This window comes from Manis pentadactyla, chromosome 2, assembly GCF_030020395.1.
Source record: "Manis pentadactyla isolate mManPen7 chromosome 2, mManPen7.hap1, whole genome shotgun sequence".
NCBI classification, from domain to species: domain Eukaryota; kingdom Metazoa; phylum Chordata; class Mammalia; order Pholidota; family Manidae; genus Manis; species Manis pentadactyla.
The window spans coordinates 167,706,347-167,722,769 of NC_080020.1; the positions used below are offsets into that span (position 1 = coordinate 167,706,347).

The 16,423-nt window shown below is 36.4% G+C and overlaps 1 protein-coding gene across 5 annotated transcripts in view; it reads right to left on the reverse strand.

Moving 5' to 3' along the window:
- CTNNA2 (catenin alpha 2) overlaps positions 1-16,423 on the reverse strand; it is a 1,127,693-nt gene that overhangs the window by 18,830 nt on the left and 1,092,440 nt on the right. For 4 of the 5 annotated variants that reach the window (XM_036931099.2, XM_036931097.2, XM_057497051.1 and 1 more), the window contains one exon: positions 12,537-12,680. The exons of the other annotated variant lie outside the window; for it this stretch is intronic. In XM_036931099.2, coding sequence (XP_036786994.2) covers positions 12,537-12,680 — 144 coding nt within the window. The remainder of the gene's footprint in view (positions 1-12,536; positions 12,681-16,423) is intronic. 5 annotated transcript variants of the gene reach the window in all.

Here is a 16,423-nt window from a genome sequence, read left to right on the forward strand (position 1 = left end):
GTCTTCATCACAATTTATTGGACCACCTAGGTAACTCAGGCCTGAGGAACTCTACCCAGGAAAGGGTATTCCAACAGATGACCAAGGTTGCATGAGAACATGATAAGCCAGAGCAAGACAAGAACAAGGTATTTCTTAAAGAAGGTAGGCTTTCTTCTGCCTCTTGACAGTGGGCATGACTAGGGATGAAGTATGGGTGAGGTAGTCTAGTAATAACTGATTTTTCCTATTTATGGAAAAAGTCAGGAAATATGATTCTCAAAAGAAATATAACATGGGAATCTGCTATTGAGGATCCCTAAAATATTGGCTGTGGAATGCAGCCCCAAAGAGATGAAGGTAAAGCATTCTCACAATATAAGCAGCCAGCTAATCCTTGGAGTTGTCCTTGCTCAATTCCAACTCAATTCCATTTGCTAGAATCAAATAGTTAATGCTTTATTGCTTTGTCTTCAAAACCTTCGTGTGTATGTGAAAGTCTTGTCTCCACAGTTAGACTTCAGACTATTTACGAACAAGCACATCCTGGCTCTTTACTGGGATGTTCTGCACAAAGGCTAGTTCTCTATGTAAATCACATTGGGATTGAGCCTATGTATCTCTAGCATTTAGTCAGTTGATTGATGGATTCTCACAGTGCAGGCTGCCTCTTAAACTGACTTGTAGGACCAATGTACTGATAAAAGTCAATTAGTACATCTTGCTATTGGGTTAATGTCCTTTGGTTATTTTCCAGATTCAATACATATTGAGCATCTCAGCCAATTAGATCTTTCCTATATATCATCTAATCCACACACACACACACACAAAGTATTGCATCACTTTATCCTCATTATTCAATAGATGAGGGACCTAAGGCTTATGGAGAAGTAACTTGCTAGCTAATAAGACAATTACCAGTAATTCAAATGCATGATATCTGTTCCTAGGTATTGCTTATTTAGGAATATACTGCAATTCCAACTGCTTTAGAATAAAATGAGAAATAAAGGGCATTTAAGGTGGTTTGTCTGAGAAGCCAGGATACTTCCCTGTACAGGTGCCTGCCAGGGCTTGGCCTGGTTTGGAACTTTTAGCCTGTTTCTCCTGGAATGACAGAACTTTAGGGAAAATGAAGCAAAAGCGCCAGAGGGTGGTTCCTTTCAGTCTAAAACTGGAAATGTCATTTCTTTGGTCCAACAAAGAACATTTATGGATAGACAACATATTGTCTGTTCCCTTGCAAAAGAGGCTGAACTGTACAAGAAACCTTCAAAACCAGATTAAAGGACAAAGTAAACTCAAAAGACTGGAAATGCCAAACATCATCACTAAAAATCATAGAAAAATATTAGTGGTTCTTTTGAAAGAAAGCATCAAATCTATGAAATTGGAAAACTTCTTTGGAAAAAAGAAAAAGTATTCTTGAACTTTCAAGAAAAACACCACTTTTAACCAGTGAGCAAAGATAAACATTAAAGGGCTGGAGAGAGTCTGATATAGTATCTTGCCCCTACTAAAAATCACACTTACTATTAAGATGAAAGTTCCCTCAAGGCACAACCCCTATCTTGGAGTTGCTGTGAATCTAGCCTTTGACAAAGTTTAAATCACCTCCCTATTTATTATTAGATGTAAAGGTTACCTCATTATTTCTTTACCTGATACTCTAAAAAATGCCAAGGCAAATTCTTTTCAAATACACTACAGCTCCTTCTTTGAACGAGTGATCTCATATCTGGAGCCATCATCTGTTACAGCTCTCCAAACTTCTCTTTAAAAAAATTAATGCTAAACTATGAGACATATTCAATATCTACCTACAACTTGACTTCAAGGGCTTGCCCAGTACTCATTTCAGCATTGTGGAGTTACTCAAATATCTCAAAAATACCCACATAAGGAATATGAATCTCAAGATGACCACTGGTCACTTATGTCTTTTCCTTACAAAATAATATTAATACTTTACTTTTTAATTTTTTTAAATGTACTTACTTTTCTCAGCAATAAGGATTAAAAAATATACAGAATAGCTAAAGTAATATGTAATAGTATGTGAAAGCGGTTTGTTTAAAAAAATAATTTAAAAAATTGAACTTTTCTAACCTAAATACCCTTGTTTGTAAAAAGCGAGAAATTGAAGTCATTTTTCCTTGTTTAAAACTTTCTTTCAGACAACATTCACAGCAAAGCCCTTAGTTTCCTTTGAGAATAGAAATGCCTGCATTTCTAAGACAGGAAGATTTGGGATAACCAAGAAGGGAGGTGGATGGAGGCCTTTAAAAAACAAAACAAACACCCAGAAACAGACTCACAAATACAGAAAACAAACTGGTGGTTGGCAGAGCATAGGTGGATGGCGGGGATGGGTAAAACAGGTGAGAGGGGTAATGAGGTACGAACTTCCAATTACAAAATAAGCTGGGGACAAAAAGTGTAACATAGGGAATATAGTTACAAATATTTTAATAACTTTGGTGATAGTAACTACACTTATCATGGTGAGCCTTGTACAATGTATACAGATGATGAATCACTGTTATACATCTGAAACTAATACAATATTATAACAACTATACTTAAATATATATATATATATATATATATATATATTTTTTTTTTTTTAAAAAGGTGTATGAAGGTTATAGCTGGAGGATGATTACAATGGGTTCTTAGGATCCTTGCTTCTAGGAAGGTACACATCCACACCCTGAGGACAGGCTGGGGATGGGCACTTGGCTAATGAATCTGGAACATTTGTATTTGTCATCTTCCACCCTTCAGAGGGAAAAAATAACAGACTTCATTTCAAATAGCATGCATGTCCTAGGTGAAAGGTCAAGATTTCAACCAGACCTATGGTTCTCATCAGGGGCAATTTTGTCCCCCACATCCCAGGATACATTTAGCAATGGCTGCAGACATTTAATTGTCATTACTGGGGAAGGGAGAACGCTCCAGCATTTTCAGACACACCAGAGATATCGCTAAATCCTACAATGGACAACCATAACAACGCCCCTACAAATTTAGGATTATCCTCCACATCAGGCTAGACTCAACAGCCTCATGGAACAAGGCAAGAGGTTTCCTAGGAAAAGGATGAAATTGACTTCAAGTCCTGGGAAGTTTTTTCCATAGCCCACAGGGCTCTCCTGCCTCCACGTTCTAGACCAGTATTTTTCAAAGTTTGATCCATCTGCATCAGGAACACTTAGAATACAGATTCCTGATCTCAAACACGAGTTTCAGAACTGTGTAGGTAAAGTCCAAGAATCTCCATGTTTATTTGCTGCCCAAGTGATTCTGCTAAATATTAACACATGAGAATCATTTGATCACTTCTCTGTTGAGGCCATTCCCTTCTGTACTTTTCAACGATCGCTGCTCGGTAAGTGATTCCGTCAGGACTCCCAGTGACAAAAGAGTGCAATCTTTACATGGGAGGAGACCTCGGCTGGTTGTTCATGCTGCGTGTCCAGTGGCTTACCTGGGGCAGCCATAATGAAAGAGAACACGGGGCAGCTGCATCATCATAAAGACTGTTATCATTTGTAAGAGATAAAATAATGAAAAATAAAATAAATTACCCATTTATTTAGTACATATTCTGGGTACTGTTCTAAGTGTGTGGCACAGAATGACATATCTAATTCTAATAACAATGCAATGTAGTAGATATTAATTACTTTCCCACTGAGAAAAATGTGGCTCAGTGAGGTCAGACAACTTGCCCAAGGTCACACAACTAGTAGAAGTCAGAATTCAATTTGTGTTCCCCATAATGGAGGGTATAAAGGGCAAGAACTGCCATTACATGCCTACCTCTCTCCCTTCTTCAGATTCCTCATAGGGTGTAAACAAACTGTTAAAGTCGGAGGACAGATATTCCCGGGAAATCTCCTTAAAGTATGCTGACACAGCCAGGAAGCACACCCTTTTGCCCCCTCACTCTTTTTCTTCATATATGGAAAATGAAAAGATGGAGCACTAGCAGTCATCTTGGACCAAAGATGAACTTAACAATGGAAGCCCCATACTAAGTAGAGCAGAATAGAAAGTCAGAAGAAGTCTAGGTCTCTGATGGGCTCACTATACTAGCCCTGAACTACATATAGATATATTCTATGTGAGAGAAAAATAAGTCTATTTGTATTTTTTATCGTATGTGTTGAATCTAAATCTAATGAAAACATGTCAAAGGCTTTGCACAAATCATTAATACTATTATCGGGCACTAGTAATTTTGGATACTTAATTTAAAAGTACTATTTCACATTTATATATAATTAACATTTTAATATATCATAATCTTCATGTGGGAGGGCTAATGAAACCAACCATGTTACTATGGCCTTTACCTTCAAATTCCTTTTTAGCTGGGGGCATGTATCATGCTCCCTGACTTCAAAATATACACCAAAGCTACAGTAATCAAAAGAATATGCTACTAGCATCAGGGCAGATATATCAATGGAATAGAATAGAGAGCCCAGAAATAAACTCACACCTATGTGATCAATTACTATATGACAGAGGAGGCAAGAATATCAATAGGGAGAACACAGCCTCTTCAATAAATGGGTGCTGGGAAAACTAGACAGCTACATGCAAAAGAAGGAAACTAGATCACTGTCTTATACTATATAAAAAAACAAACTCAAAATGGATTAAAGAGCTAAATATAAGACCTGAAACCATAAAACACCTAAAAGAAAGGAAGGGAAACAAAAACAAACAAGTGGGACTGCATCACACTGAAAAGCTTCCACACAGCAAAGGAAACCATCAACAAAATGAAAAGACAACCTATAGAATGGGAGAAAATATTTGCAAATGATATGTCCAATGAAGGGTTAATATCCAAAATATATAAACAACTCATTCAACTCAACAACAAAAATCTGATTGAAAAATGGAAGAGAACCTGAATAGGTATTTTTCCAAAGACAGATGTCCAACAGACATGTGAAAAGATACTCAACATCATTGATCATCAGGGAAATGAAAATGAGATACCACCTCACGCCAGGCAGAGTGGCTACTATCAATAAGACAAGAAATAACAAGTACTGGTGAAGATTTGGAAAAAAGAGAACACTCATACACTGCTGGTAGGATTTTAAATTGTTGTAGCCACTGTGGAAAGCAATATGGAGGTTTCTCAGAAAACTAAAAATAGACAAACCATATGATCCAGTAATTCCACTTCTGGGAATTTATACAAAGAAAACAAGATCCCTGATTTGAAAAGATATATGTAGCCCTATGTTTATCACCACATTATTTATAATAGGATATGTATACAACCTAAGTGTACTTTGGCAGATGAATGGATAAAGAAGATGTCATACATATATATAATGGAGTATTACTCAGCCAAAAAAAAAAAAAAAAAAAAAAAGGAAATCTTGCCATTTGCAACATGGACAGACCAAGAGGGTATTATGCCAAATGAAATGTTAGACAGAAAAAGATAAATACCATATGATTCACTTACATGTGGAATCTAAAAAACAAACCAAAAAAATGAACAAACAAAACAAATGACTCAGACACAGAGAACAAACTGGTAATAAATGAAATTCTTAGGTAAAAAAAATAAAAGACTGGAAACAGTTGAGGAGCGAATAATTAACTGGAAGAACTTAGTACAAAGATAAAGAACTGGAAAATATGAAAAATGAGTTAGGCACTGTTAAAGATTCAGAAATTCTAACATACATGTGCTGTAAATTCAGAAAGGAGAAAATACTGAGAAGGGTAGATAAACAATGTTTAAAGAGATAATGATTAAGAATTCCCCAGAACATTAGATATAAGTCTTCAGATTAGAGATACCTTCTGAGTAATGAGCAAGATAAATAATGACCAGGGAAAGTTAAAGGAGCAACTTTTCAAAGTGGAGATGAGAAATAAAATAAACATGGATAAAAAAATTTAAAAATTAACAATAAAATACATTGTTAATTTGATTAATCTAGCTCTTTCAGAATAAATTCTGTTTCCACACCATAATCTTAAAAAAAAATGTCTACTTACTGTACCAAAACATTCACTTGATTTTTGACCACAAATCTTAGGTAAACAATGTACTTTGAAATCTAATACTTAGAAGTCAGGTGCTTTCATGTAGAAATGAATGAATAAAATAATGAATGAATGAGTGAGTCATTTATAGGGATTTTTCAGACCACTTATACAATGGAAAAAGGGATGGCAAAGAAGCTAACCTGTTAAACAAGCATTATGTTCTCACTGTTCAAAGAACCACAAATAAAATTAAGAACATTCAGACAAATTCCCTATCCCTACGGAGCTAACAGACTAATTGAAAGATAAATAATTAAAGAAGTTCTTCCGTTGCAGTGTTACATAACGAATGACAGAGAAAACACATCATGCTGTGGGAGAATATCCAGGGAGGCTTCCTGGAAGCACTGTGGTATATCAACCAATAAGTTTGTGACCTCCAGTAAATTACCAAAATAATCTGGACCTCGTTTTACAAACATTTTTAATGGAGATGATGGTGTGTCCTCCACAAAATGATTGTTAAAACAGATTGCACACTAACTTAATAATGCTTAACACAATGCCTTGAATATTCTGAGTCTTCAATGTATTTTAGCTAATAAAATAATAATTGTAATTTACTAAATGCAATTGTGCTATTGTCCTCTAAGTGGTATCACTATAACAGTTTATAAATCAACAAGGAAAGCACAGAGGTTAAGAATGCTGCCCAATATTACCCAGCTGTAAGAGTTGGGTTCCAAATTCACATCTAACAGCAATACTTTGTTGATAATTTTAACATCTCAACTGTGTTGAGAGAACACAGTGTTCTCTAACTTATTTTTTCAGATCTCTGACATCAAAACCATGTGGTTGCGACTGTTCTGTCCTTGGCTTTTATTCAGGTCAAATAGGAATAGGTTAGGTCTTAAAGTCAAAAATTTCACTGGTGAAACATCTTTTAGGAACCCCCTCCTCAAGGTTACATTTGCCTGGGTCAGTGAAATAAAGGTGACAATGGAGCTACATGTCATTGGTAAGATGTATGTAAGAATAAGAAAGTAGTATCTTTGGCTCAACATGCCAAAATTAATTTGCTCTGTTAATGGCAGGCACTGGCATCCCACCATTCAACTGCTTCTAGAACGTGGCACCATCTCTGCCAAAGTAGTTACTGCAATTATCTGCACAAATGTGAATACGGAGAAAAATCAAGGATCCCCACCATTTCTTGACTTCTAACAAAGACATTTTTAAAAAAACACAGAAGATTCTGACAATCTGCAGCAGAGCTGTGTGCAAAGCAATTAGGGATTAAGTCCAGAACTGAGCCTCCTTGCTGTGATCTGAGGGCCACCATCTTCCAGACCACATTTTATTCTCATGTTGTAGTCAAATGTCAAATCACCCCCTTTGCCTTCCTCTTACATCTTTAAACACTTTATATGTTTCTACACAGACTGATGGTTATAGGATAACAACTATTGTCTATGAGAAAATAGCACTCCTAAGTGACTGCTGATTCAAACACACAGCTATGTGACTAATATTTTTCAACACTGAACCTATCCTATAGGTTAGGCCCTGCATTGGCATGAGGGTTTGATTTTTCTAGTCACAGTGGAAATACTAACATATACATTTAGTTCTTTTCCAAAGTAGTTCACCTAATTAAAATTTATAAAAGTAGCCAAGTAGCACTAACAAAGAATACCACCCAGAAACAAATATTGCTCTGGAACGCTGCCTTTATTCCTTATCTTGACACGACTTGGGAGCTGCAGAACAGCTTAGCTCTGAACTTCATTAACTCCTTGACACTGGTGCCTGAAATGTTTATAGTCTCATGCCTTTCCTTTAGGGACACTGAACAGCATTAAATAATAACTATCATTCTTAGAAAGTTCTTTGTCATACCTAACCACAATTTTTTACCAGTTTTTTAAAGATCATTCTTATATTACTTTAAATCCTGTTTTCCAAAATCTTTTATTCTAAATATTTTAATTCTGTTTTTCCAAAACTTCTTCCAAGAACATAGAGACATTATGAGGAGGCTTGTTGCCTTGCAGAGACACTGAAACTCTGGCGTGAAAATGAATCTCCTGGTATGTGTTAGGGGTGGAATCCTGCTTCAGGAGGCTTGTAGCATGGCCATGATTCTGTATCCTGACAGTCTCTTCCCACCTCTTGCTGGGTCTGGTATGCAGATGATCTTCTGACCATTTTGAGAAACACCCATTAAAATCAGAACGGGTCAGAAAAATTTCCCTGATATCCATCTCCCACGTACCTTTCTAACTCACCTTTTCACTATTCTCCATCTCTCCACCCATCTCTGGCATTTTCAAGTCCAGTCAGCACAAGATACATGTATAACTCAATATTATGAGCATTCTGCTTCGCTCCTGGGCCACTTTTTCTCTCCTCTATCTGGAAAACTCAATCCTCTTATCTATGAAGGCCCCCAAAATACTCCATTTATGAAGTTTTCTCTTTCCTCTACAGGAATGTCCCCATATCACTTTGTATATATCTGTTAAAGTTATTATTATAATCTGTCCCAATTATTATGTGTCTGTGTCTGTCTTCCAGGCTAATTCCATATTCTCCATAGGACAGTGAATATCACATGTTATTTAGTCAATAAATATTTGTTGAAGTATAAATCTAACTGATCCTCTATTTAAAAAATTGCCTCCAGGTACATTATTACTTAGATCTTGGGAGAGGTGGGGAATGGTTGTCATCTTTGCCATTATTCTCTCAAGACAAATAGAATCTAGTATCTCTAACTTCCTCTAATAATCTATACTGTTCCACAAAATTTTATGTAAGTCCTACTTGAATTTAAAGAACTTTTTTAGTTCTAAAAGAGCATTCCATGCTTTGTAAAATGGTTTTTGATCCTAATACTGCACCATTCCATATAGACAAGTTTTGAAAGTGATTTCCTGAGACAGTATATTGTAGGAATTAATTTTTATGTCATAATAGGAAATTAAGATGCATTTCATGGGGTGTTATAAACCAAGTCCTCCGAATCTGGAATAGGGAATAAGGAGTTCTACTCATGGAATGCTCATCTGTTAGAAAGGCCAAAGTAGTAACTTGGAAGGGACTTGGATGGCAAGAAATATAAAAATTCGTGCTAAGTTATGCCAAGTATACACTGTAAATCATCTATGAATCTACAGCAACATAGAGGCTTTCAAATATAAGTGTGCTTCTTTGTCAGTGTGGGTAAATCATGCCCAAAGCAATAACCTCATTCCACGTGCATTGGAGAAAGAGACTTGTAGAATCATGTGCTGTTTTACTTAGTGTTTAAACCTTCTCAGCATTGGCTATTTGAAAGCAGAGTCCGACATGATTCCTGCTCAGTGCACAGAGAAACTTGTTTGCTTCAGAAAATCATCAGGTTACATGGACTCATTAGCTTGTGAGGGGTTCCATTACCATCCTACATTTCTAAACCTATCAAAGATAATCTGTTTAATTATCCAAAATGAGAATCTCTTTCCACTTTCCTTGGAAAACAGAGTATCTCAGAGCTAGAGTTTCCTTCTCTCCCTAATTCCTTCCTTTCATGTTTTTCTCCTCCACAGTTGGGACTGTGAGTGATCCTGTGACCTTTGGCAGAACTGAGAACATGGCTTCCTGATTATATCTTAATAAATGATCATTGCAACTTATTCACTCACAGCTGTCTGAATTCTTTTAAACAAGTATATCATATATTGTTAAGTCAGCATATTTTTAAGGGGAAAGAGGCTCAGGAAAAGTACAGGGCCGGACTCTAAGCAGAGTTTTGATTTTGATCCAGGGCACATGAAAACACAGGGTATCCTTGCCACATTTACAATTCTGTGGTCTTGCTGACCTGAAATGCTTCCCTGCCCTCCTTATGTACAGCAACATAAATGTAAATCACTCTGTCCAAAGTTGGCAGAAGCCCTCAGCTTCTCACAGAGCCTTCCCAGTGCAGTCCAGCCAACCTAGACTCCAGGGATATTGGTTCTTTGACACTGTCTTCACCTGGAAGTTGACACTTTCATGTGTCTAGATTTCTGAAAAGGGTGTACACTCCTCAAGAGTAGAGGCCTGGCCTTATATATGTCTTTTATCCCCCCACAGCACATGGCTGCACTCCCACCAATTCTCTATTCATCACCTCTCCCTAACACCACAAAGAAATTCCTGGAATACTGCTTAAGTAATTTTGAATTTTAGAGTACCAATGAGACCTACCTAGCTCCACTTATTACCTAGTACATAGATCTTTCTATATCAAGTCATCAAAATTAACATAAAATTATGGAGTGAAAAAACAAATCAGTCTTCCAAATCAACACATAGCTAACTATCTTGAGCTTAATATTGGCCATTTAAAAGAAGATGACCCACTTATATCATTAACCAAATAGCACTATGTCAGATATAGGGTACATTTTAAAACCTAGTTTAGACGGCTAATCTTTCTGGTTTTAATAACTGTCTGCTCCATACAAAAACTATGTCTCACTAACTATTCTAAACCATTTCTTGAAAAATTATTATAAAACCATAGAATTTTATACCAAGATTAGTCTAGGATATATCCTTTAGATCAACTATCATCATTTTACAAATGAGAAAACTGAGGCCCCAGAGATCTAAGTAATTTGAGTTACCTAATTAGTTACTGATAGAAATAGGACTTGAACACCAGTATTTAGACCCCAAATTAAATGGAAGTTCTGTTACACTTCACCATTTCACTTAGAGCACAATATATGAAGGCATTTTTAAATTTCATACAAAAATGGTTTAAAGAAAAAACACTGAACACCACTGTAAATGAAACATGCTCATGGAGATAAACAAGTACATGCACAACACATTCCACGATAGACTCTCTGAATTTGCACAGGTGCACAACACAACCATTCTGAACTCACGAAGTTTAAAGATGGTTGTACTCCCAGAGTTTGTAAAATATGAGCATTTCTTACCTGGCAGCTGTATGAGGGGTTGATAAAAGACATTAAAAACTTGAGCTATGATTAGACATCAGGTTTTTCTGGCACCAAAGGTTTGCTTCTACCCAAGTTTCTGGGGTCTAGCACTGTTCTTGTTAGGTAGTCCAGAGACTCGAGAGAGATCACCCCACATGTAAGACTGGCATTGGGACCACACTGCAATATTTTCACCTGAACCTTCCTTTTGGCCAGTTATTTTTCCTTATTGTTTCTGAAATCTCTACCATTACAGTCACTTCTTTGAGTTTGAAAGCTGAGGTGGGAAAATAACTCCAGAAGTTGCCTTGCTACTCCACCCCAGGTACTGAGCTATCAACTCTAGTGCTTTTGAGCTATACAAGTGCATAACCTGGTGGGGGTGGGGTGGGGGAGGAGAGAGATCTACACGTGACAGACAAGCTCCTGAGGAGGAAGGACGGCTCCTTTCAATTTGCCTCCAATGCTCCAACATCAATATCCATACATAGCCAGTTAACTAGCTATGTGTAGTTTAAATAAATAAATGATGCCCTATTAATGGATTTCATAATACCCATTGATCTACACCAGGATGTTTTTATCCCACCCCATGAAAAGTTAACAGGGCCTTACAATCTGATGGTCAAACTCTTTAAAAAACACCCACTCTGATGAGACATCCATCAAAGATGTAACCACCTCCATGAACTTCCTTTGTCCTGTCATATAAAAGCTGACATCTTGACAGTTTTAGTAGGTACCCAAGAGAGAACAAGTGGAGAGAAGTGCTCACTCCAGTTGGTCTTCTCCTTCTAAATACTAAGGCATATAGGATGATTAATCAGGAATAATAGAAAGCCATATGAAACAACATCAGCTTTTCACAGCTCTTCACTATCAAGAAATCCTATAAAACAGCATCAGTGTTATGACATGCACCCAGCAAGGGGTGACAAATTTGGTTGTGACACTTTGAAATGGCTGCACCAACTTGCAAGAGCTATGACTTTAAAAAAAAAACAACACCTTAGTCTTTGCATTAGAAAGTTTTCACTTATTGACATTAAAACCAAGTTTGTTGATGATTCTTAGGTATCAGTTTATTTACAGTTTACCTCACAACTTTTAAAGAGCAGACTGACTTCTGGGGTAAATGTCAGTAAAGGATATTCTGTGAACCTGAAATCTTTCAAATGAGGAATACATTCCCCTAACTAGTCTTCCTTAGAGAAGCTCACCACAGAATTATGGAATGGATTCCTTTGACAAATGCAGCGATTTTCAGTCCCAATTGGAAGAAAGATCGAGAAATAAAGGAATGAAAATACCATATTAGTTCTCAAGTTTAGATCACACTTGAAGAGTGTATCTGTGCTGTGGAATTCTTGACTCATATAAAGAATAAGTAAGCAGATCCTTTGCCCAAAGTTGGTTAAAAATAAGTAAAGAGGGCTTAAATGGTCACACCTTTACTTGTTTGAAACCCCCATTCCCCTGCTTTCGAAATCCATGTTTACAATGAGACAGATTCAATTAGAAAGCAAAGTTACTCACCATGGAGGAATCACCGCTTCCACTCCCGATCGGAGCTCCCTCAGCACAGGTCGGGAGGTGGGTAGAAAGTGGACTAGCCCTGCCCCCATCTATGACATCACAATCTACCTCATAAAAGGTAGTGAAAGTGCTCTGAACTCCTGTCTGATTTCCGAGAGATACAGAAAAGAGAGAGTGAGAGAGAGAGCAAGAGAAAAAAAAAACGTACCCTATTGGGAAGGGATTAGGGAAGTGCAAGAGGGAATGGTCTTTGGGAGAAAGAGGCATATGAAGGAATTAGGTGCTGAAAGAGAAATGGGTGGGCCACGGGGATATTAAGCAGCCCGGCCATTTGGATTCCTCATTGGCTTTCTTGAACAGATAAATAGATGAGCATCTGGGAAAAGGAGGATGTAGAAGCACCTTGCTTTGTCAGGCTATAAGGGACAATTACGGGAGGGTTTAAGGGGGATGAATCCCCTGTTTAAAGCACTGAAGATCACCAAGAGAGAAAGCAAGGGCTGCAGCTTTTAAAGCCTGGAACGGTACATGGGGATTTCAGGTATCTTGCTTGGAAGTTCCAGTGCCCTGCTGTGTGACCTTCGTCAAGCCCTCAGCCTCTGCACATCCAGCCAGCACATGGTATTAAATGGATACTTACCTCTTTCATGGGATCACCGAAGAACTAATGCATTCATTGCTGCTAGAACAGCACCTCTTTTTACATCCAAGTGTGGGTTGTGTGACAGGCACAATTTAAAAGATAAGCCAATAACCAATGCCGATTTCTACCAGTTAGCCTTTCTACCTCTTAAAATACCATCTTTGATAAAATATTACTGATAATCTTAACTAAATTTTTCTGTGTGTATGGAATGTAACATACACCTAAAGGGGGGTAGTTAAAGCCCTCCTTCAATACTGGAGAAAAATCAAATGGCAAGACTTCTACAATCATAAATTTTCCTGTGCTGCCACTCTCGGAGGTCAGGTTTAAGTGACCAGGTGGTGCTAAGTGACCATTGACCATATACTGTGGTCACAGGCAGTTCTGCCATAGTCATTTAGTTACAGCTTTGTTTAATCTGAGTCCAATTTTTTTTTTGGGAATCAGGCAAGATGAAAGAGTAATGTGGACAGCACTAAGATTTTTGTTTTGTTTAGTTTTTTTTCAAATGGAGATTTAGAAGTTTAAATATCAAATTCTTCATGTTACTGAGTAGGTATTATGACAAAACAAAAGGGAGAGTGATCTTGAAGAGCAGGCAGGTCCTGAAACCATCCACAGGGATGCGAGGACTTTTATCTGCCCGCATAATATATGAAAAGTGAAACCATCTCTTTACACAGAAAATATTTTAGTAAAACTAAAGATTCAAAATAATAGCTTACAATTCACAGCATCATAAATGGGTAAAGCCCAAAGCCTGTTTCTGTAGGTAAACAAAACTCCTAATTTCAAAAATTTTAATGTTTTTAGCCAATGTAGTTCTATTTTTACTCCTGTAATTCTTAGCTCACTAAACACATAAGCATAATAAATAATCACAATTTAAAATTAAGCAAAATTGTCAGATTAGGGAGCATTTTGAAGCACAAGGTACTAAATTCAAGCTGATTACAAATTTGGCAACATCCCTCCCATCTTTTACTTCAAACTAAATGTTAAAGACATTTAAAGAATGTCTTTAGAGAACTAAGGACAGTAGAAAAGAAAAAAACATATCTGGTATATGAAGAAAGAATGGAATTTTTCCAATATTGACTATTTCTGTACTTATTAGAGGAAATGGTGATATTCTGCATGTTTCCCTTACTATATTATTGTTTCTATTTTCAATAATTCTAAACTTAAACTCAAATTATTTATTCAATAGCTATTAATTGTGCAATTACCGTTAATGCCTGTATGAGGTTTTATTTTCCTCTAAGTTGTGCCTATTGGAACATTGACTAGTTGGCTTATCCTTGCTTTTTTATGCTTTCATAACAATTGCATTTGGTTTTAGAAATTAGGCATCTCTTGATTTTCCCTTTGTAGGGAATGTGTTAGTCACCATTATTTCTCAGTTTCAATAATGAATCTTATGTACTAGAAACTTACTTGCATTATCTCACACTTCATACAAAATTTAATGGCCATGATTTTAACATTAATGATGCAATCATCCATTCTTTCAACAAACACCTTAAGACTTTTACTACCAAAGAAAGAAAGTACACTGCTGCCAACATTAAGAAATCAGAATAAAATTGGGGTTAAACACTTTTCAAATATTGAAATAAAACAAACTGGACTTAGATTAGAGTCTATTAATATGTCTAATTAATTATCTGTTGTTAATTTGAAATGGAGCATGACTTCAGGAACCCAATGCAAAACTAGGCTGCATCAAAACGATGCAGAGTGGTGAACTGTGCTGACTTTTGAGGTGAATTTAGTGTGACTGATTAGATAATGTTTTCCATTATGGTATGAGTTAAAAGAACAAAACTTTCTTTGACACAGAATGTAATGCCAGGATCAGAAAATTTCCAATGCTTTTTAGAATCTAGCTTCTTGACATTGTTTATAAAAACTGAATCTTCCTACAGTTATGGGTTTGATGCATACTTCCTATGACATCATATAAATTGATGCATTAGCCTTTCAAGACAAGATATTAAGTGATTTCAAGATTTCAGTGAAGACACCCCAGTATTGAAGTCAAGATTATAATTTTATTCTGACCAGAGAGATGTAGGGTTAGTTTCAAATTTTTGTTTGTTGAAAAAGAAAAATGTTTTCATTTAACTTTCTGGTTAAAAGGGTTGAGAAAAGTCAGATGGGATAATATGTACACCTTAAAAGAATAATATGCAGATATAATTACAAAATAATTCATAATGGAAGATATGATCAGGCAGTTGGCATATCATTTGATCAGAATGTTATTATTGAAGAGAAATATCTCAACAAGAAAGAATACAATTAATTTTGATAGCAACAGATTTGAATCAGGAGTTCCTATATTAAGAGACCATGTTCCAAATTTATGACAGTGTCTCATATACAGAACCTTGGGCTTAAAAGAGAACGTGGTCCTTAGATGATGCTGCTGACTGGAACTTCTCCAGGATATTCTCCCTCATTTGAAAAACAGATTTGAAGGGGGGGAAGTGGGTAAGAGAGGACAAGAGGCAGGTTGTACAGATTTGACACAACGTCTTGCCAGGGTTCCAGTCAAGTCCACTATCAGTAAGGCATCTGCAGAGATCAAGGTATTCAGAGAAAAGCAATGAAGTAAGATACAGTTTTGATGATGAAAGGAAAGATTAAAGTCTAAATTAAGAGAGCTTGCCTTCAAGAAAACAGGATTAGGATGAACTATCTGAAATAAAATTTATTGTCCAGAAGGAAAATGATAGTCCAAAATAGAGTAAAACAATGTGTTCGAAGCAATGAAAGAAACCTGAACTAACAAAACTCCATATTGCCCATCCAGAAGTCTTTTCTTTTTGTAAGATACATGGGCCATAACATGGCACATATTTCTCTCCTAAGGGCTGTGACCAAAGCCATATTTTATAAATCATTTAAATTAATCTGGAGAAAGTATTTGACAAAATAATCTATAGGAACAGAATGTAGATGACAGTAAGTTAAATACACATTTATTTCTAGAATATAATAAACCAACAAAAACAATGAATACACAGAGATAGCCATCAACAGACATCCTGCTATTCTAAACAGTAAGATGAGAAATTAAGTGGAAAAAAATAGACTATGAAATTTAGAAAAAGCACAAGTGACTTTTACTATTTTCATGGAAACTATTTACTGTTAGAGAGAAAGGACTTTGAATGCTCTCACCCAATATTTAGCACTGTGAGTTTTAAGCAGTTGGAATACAACAGAAATGTTA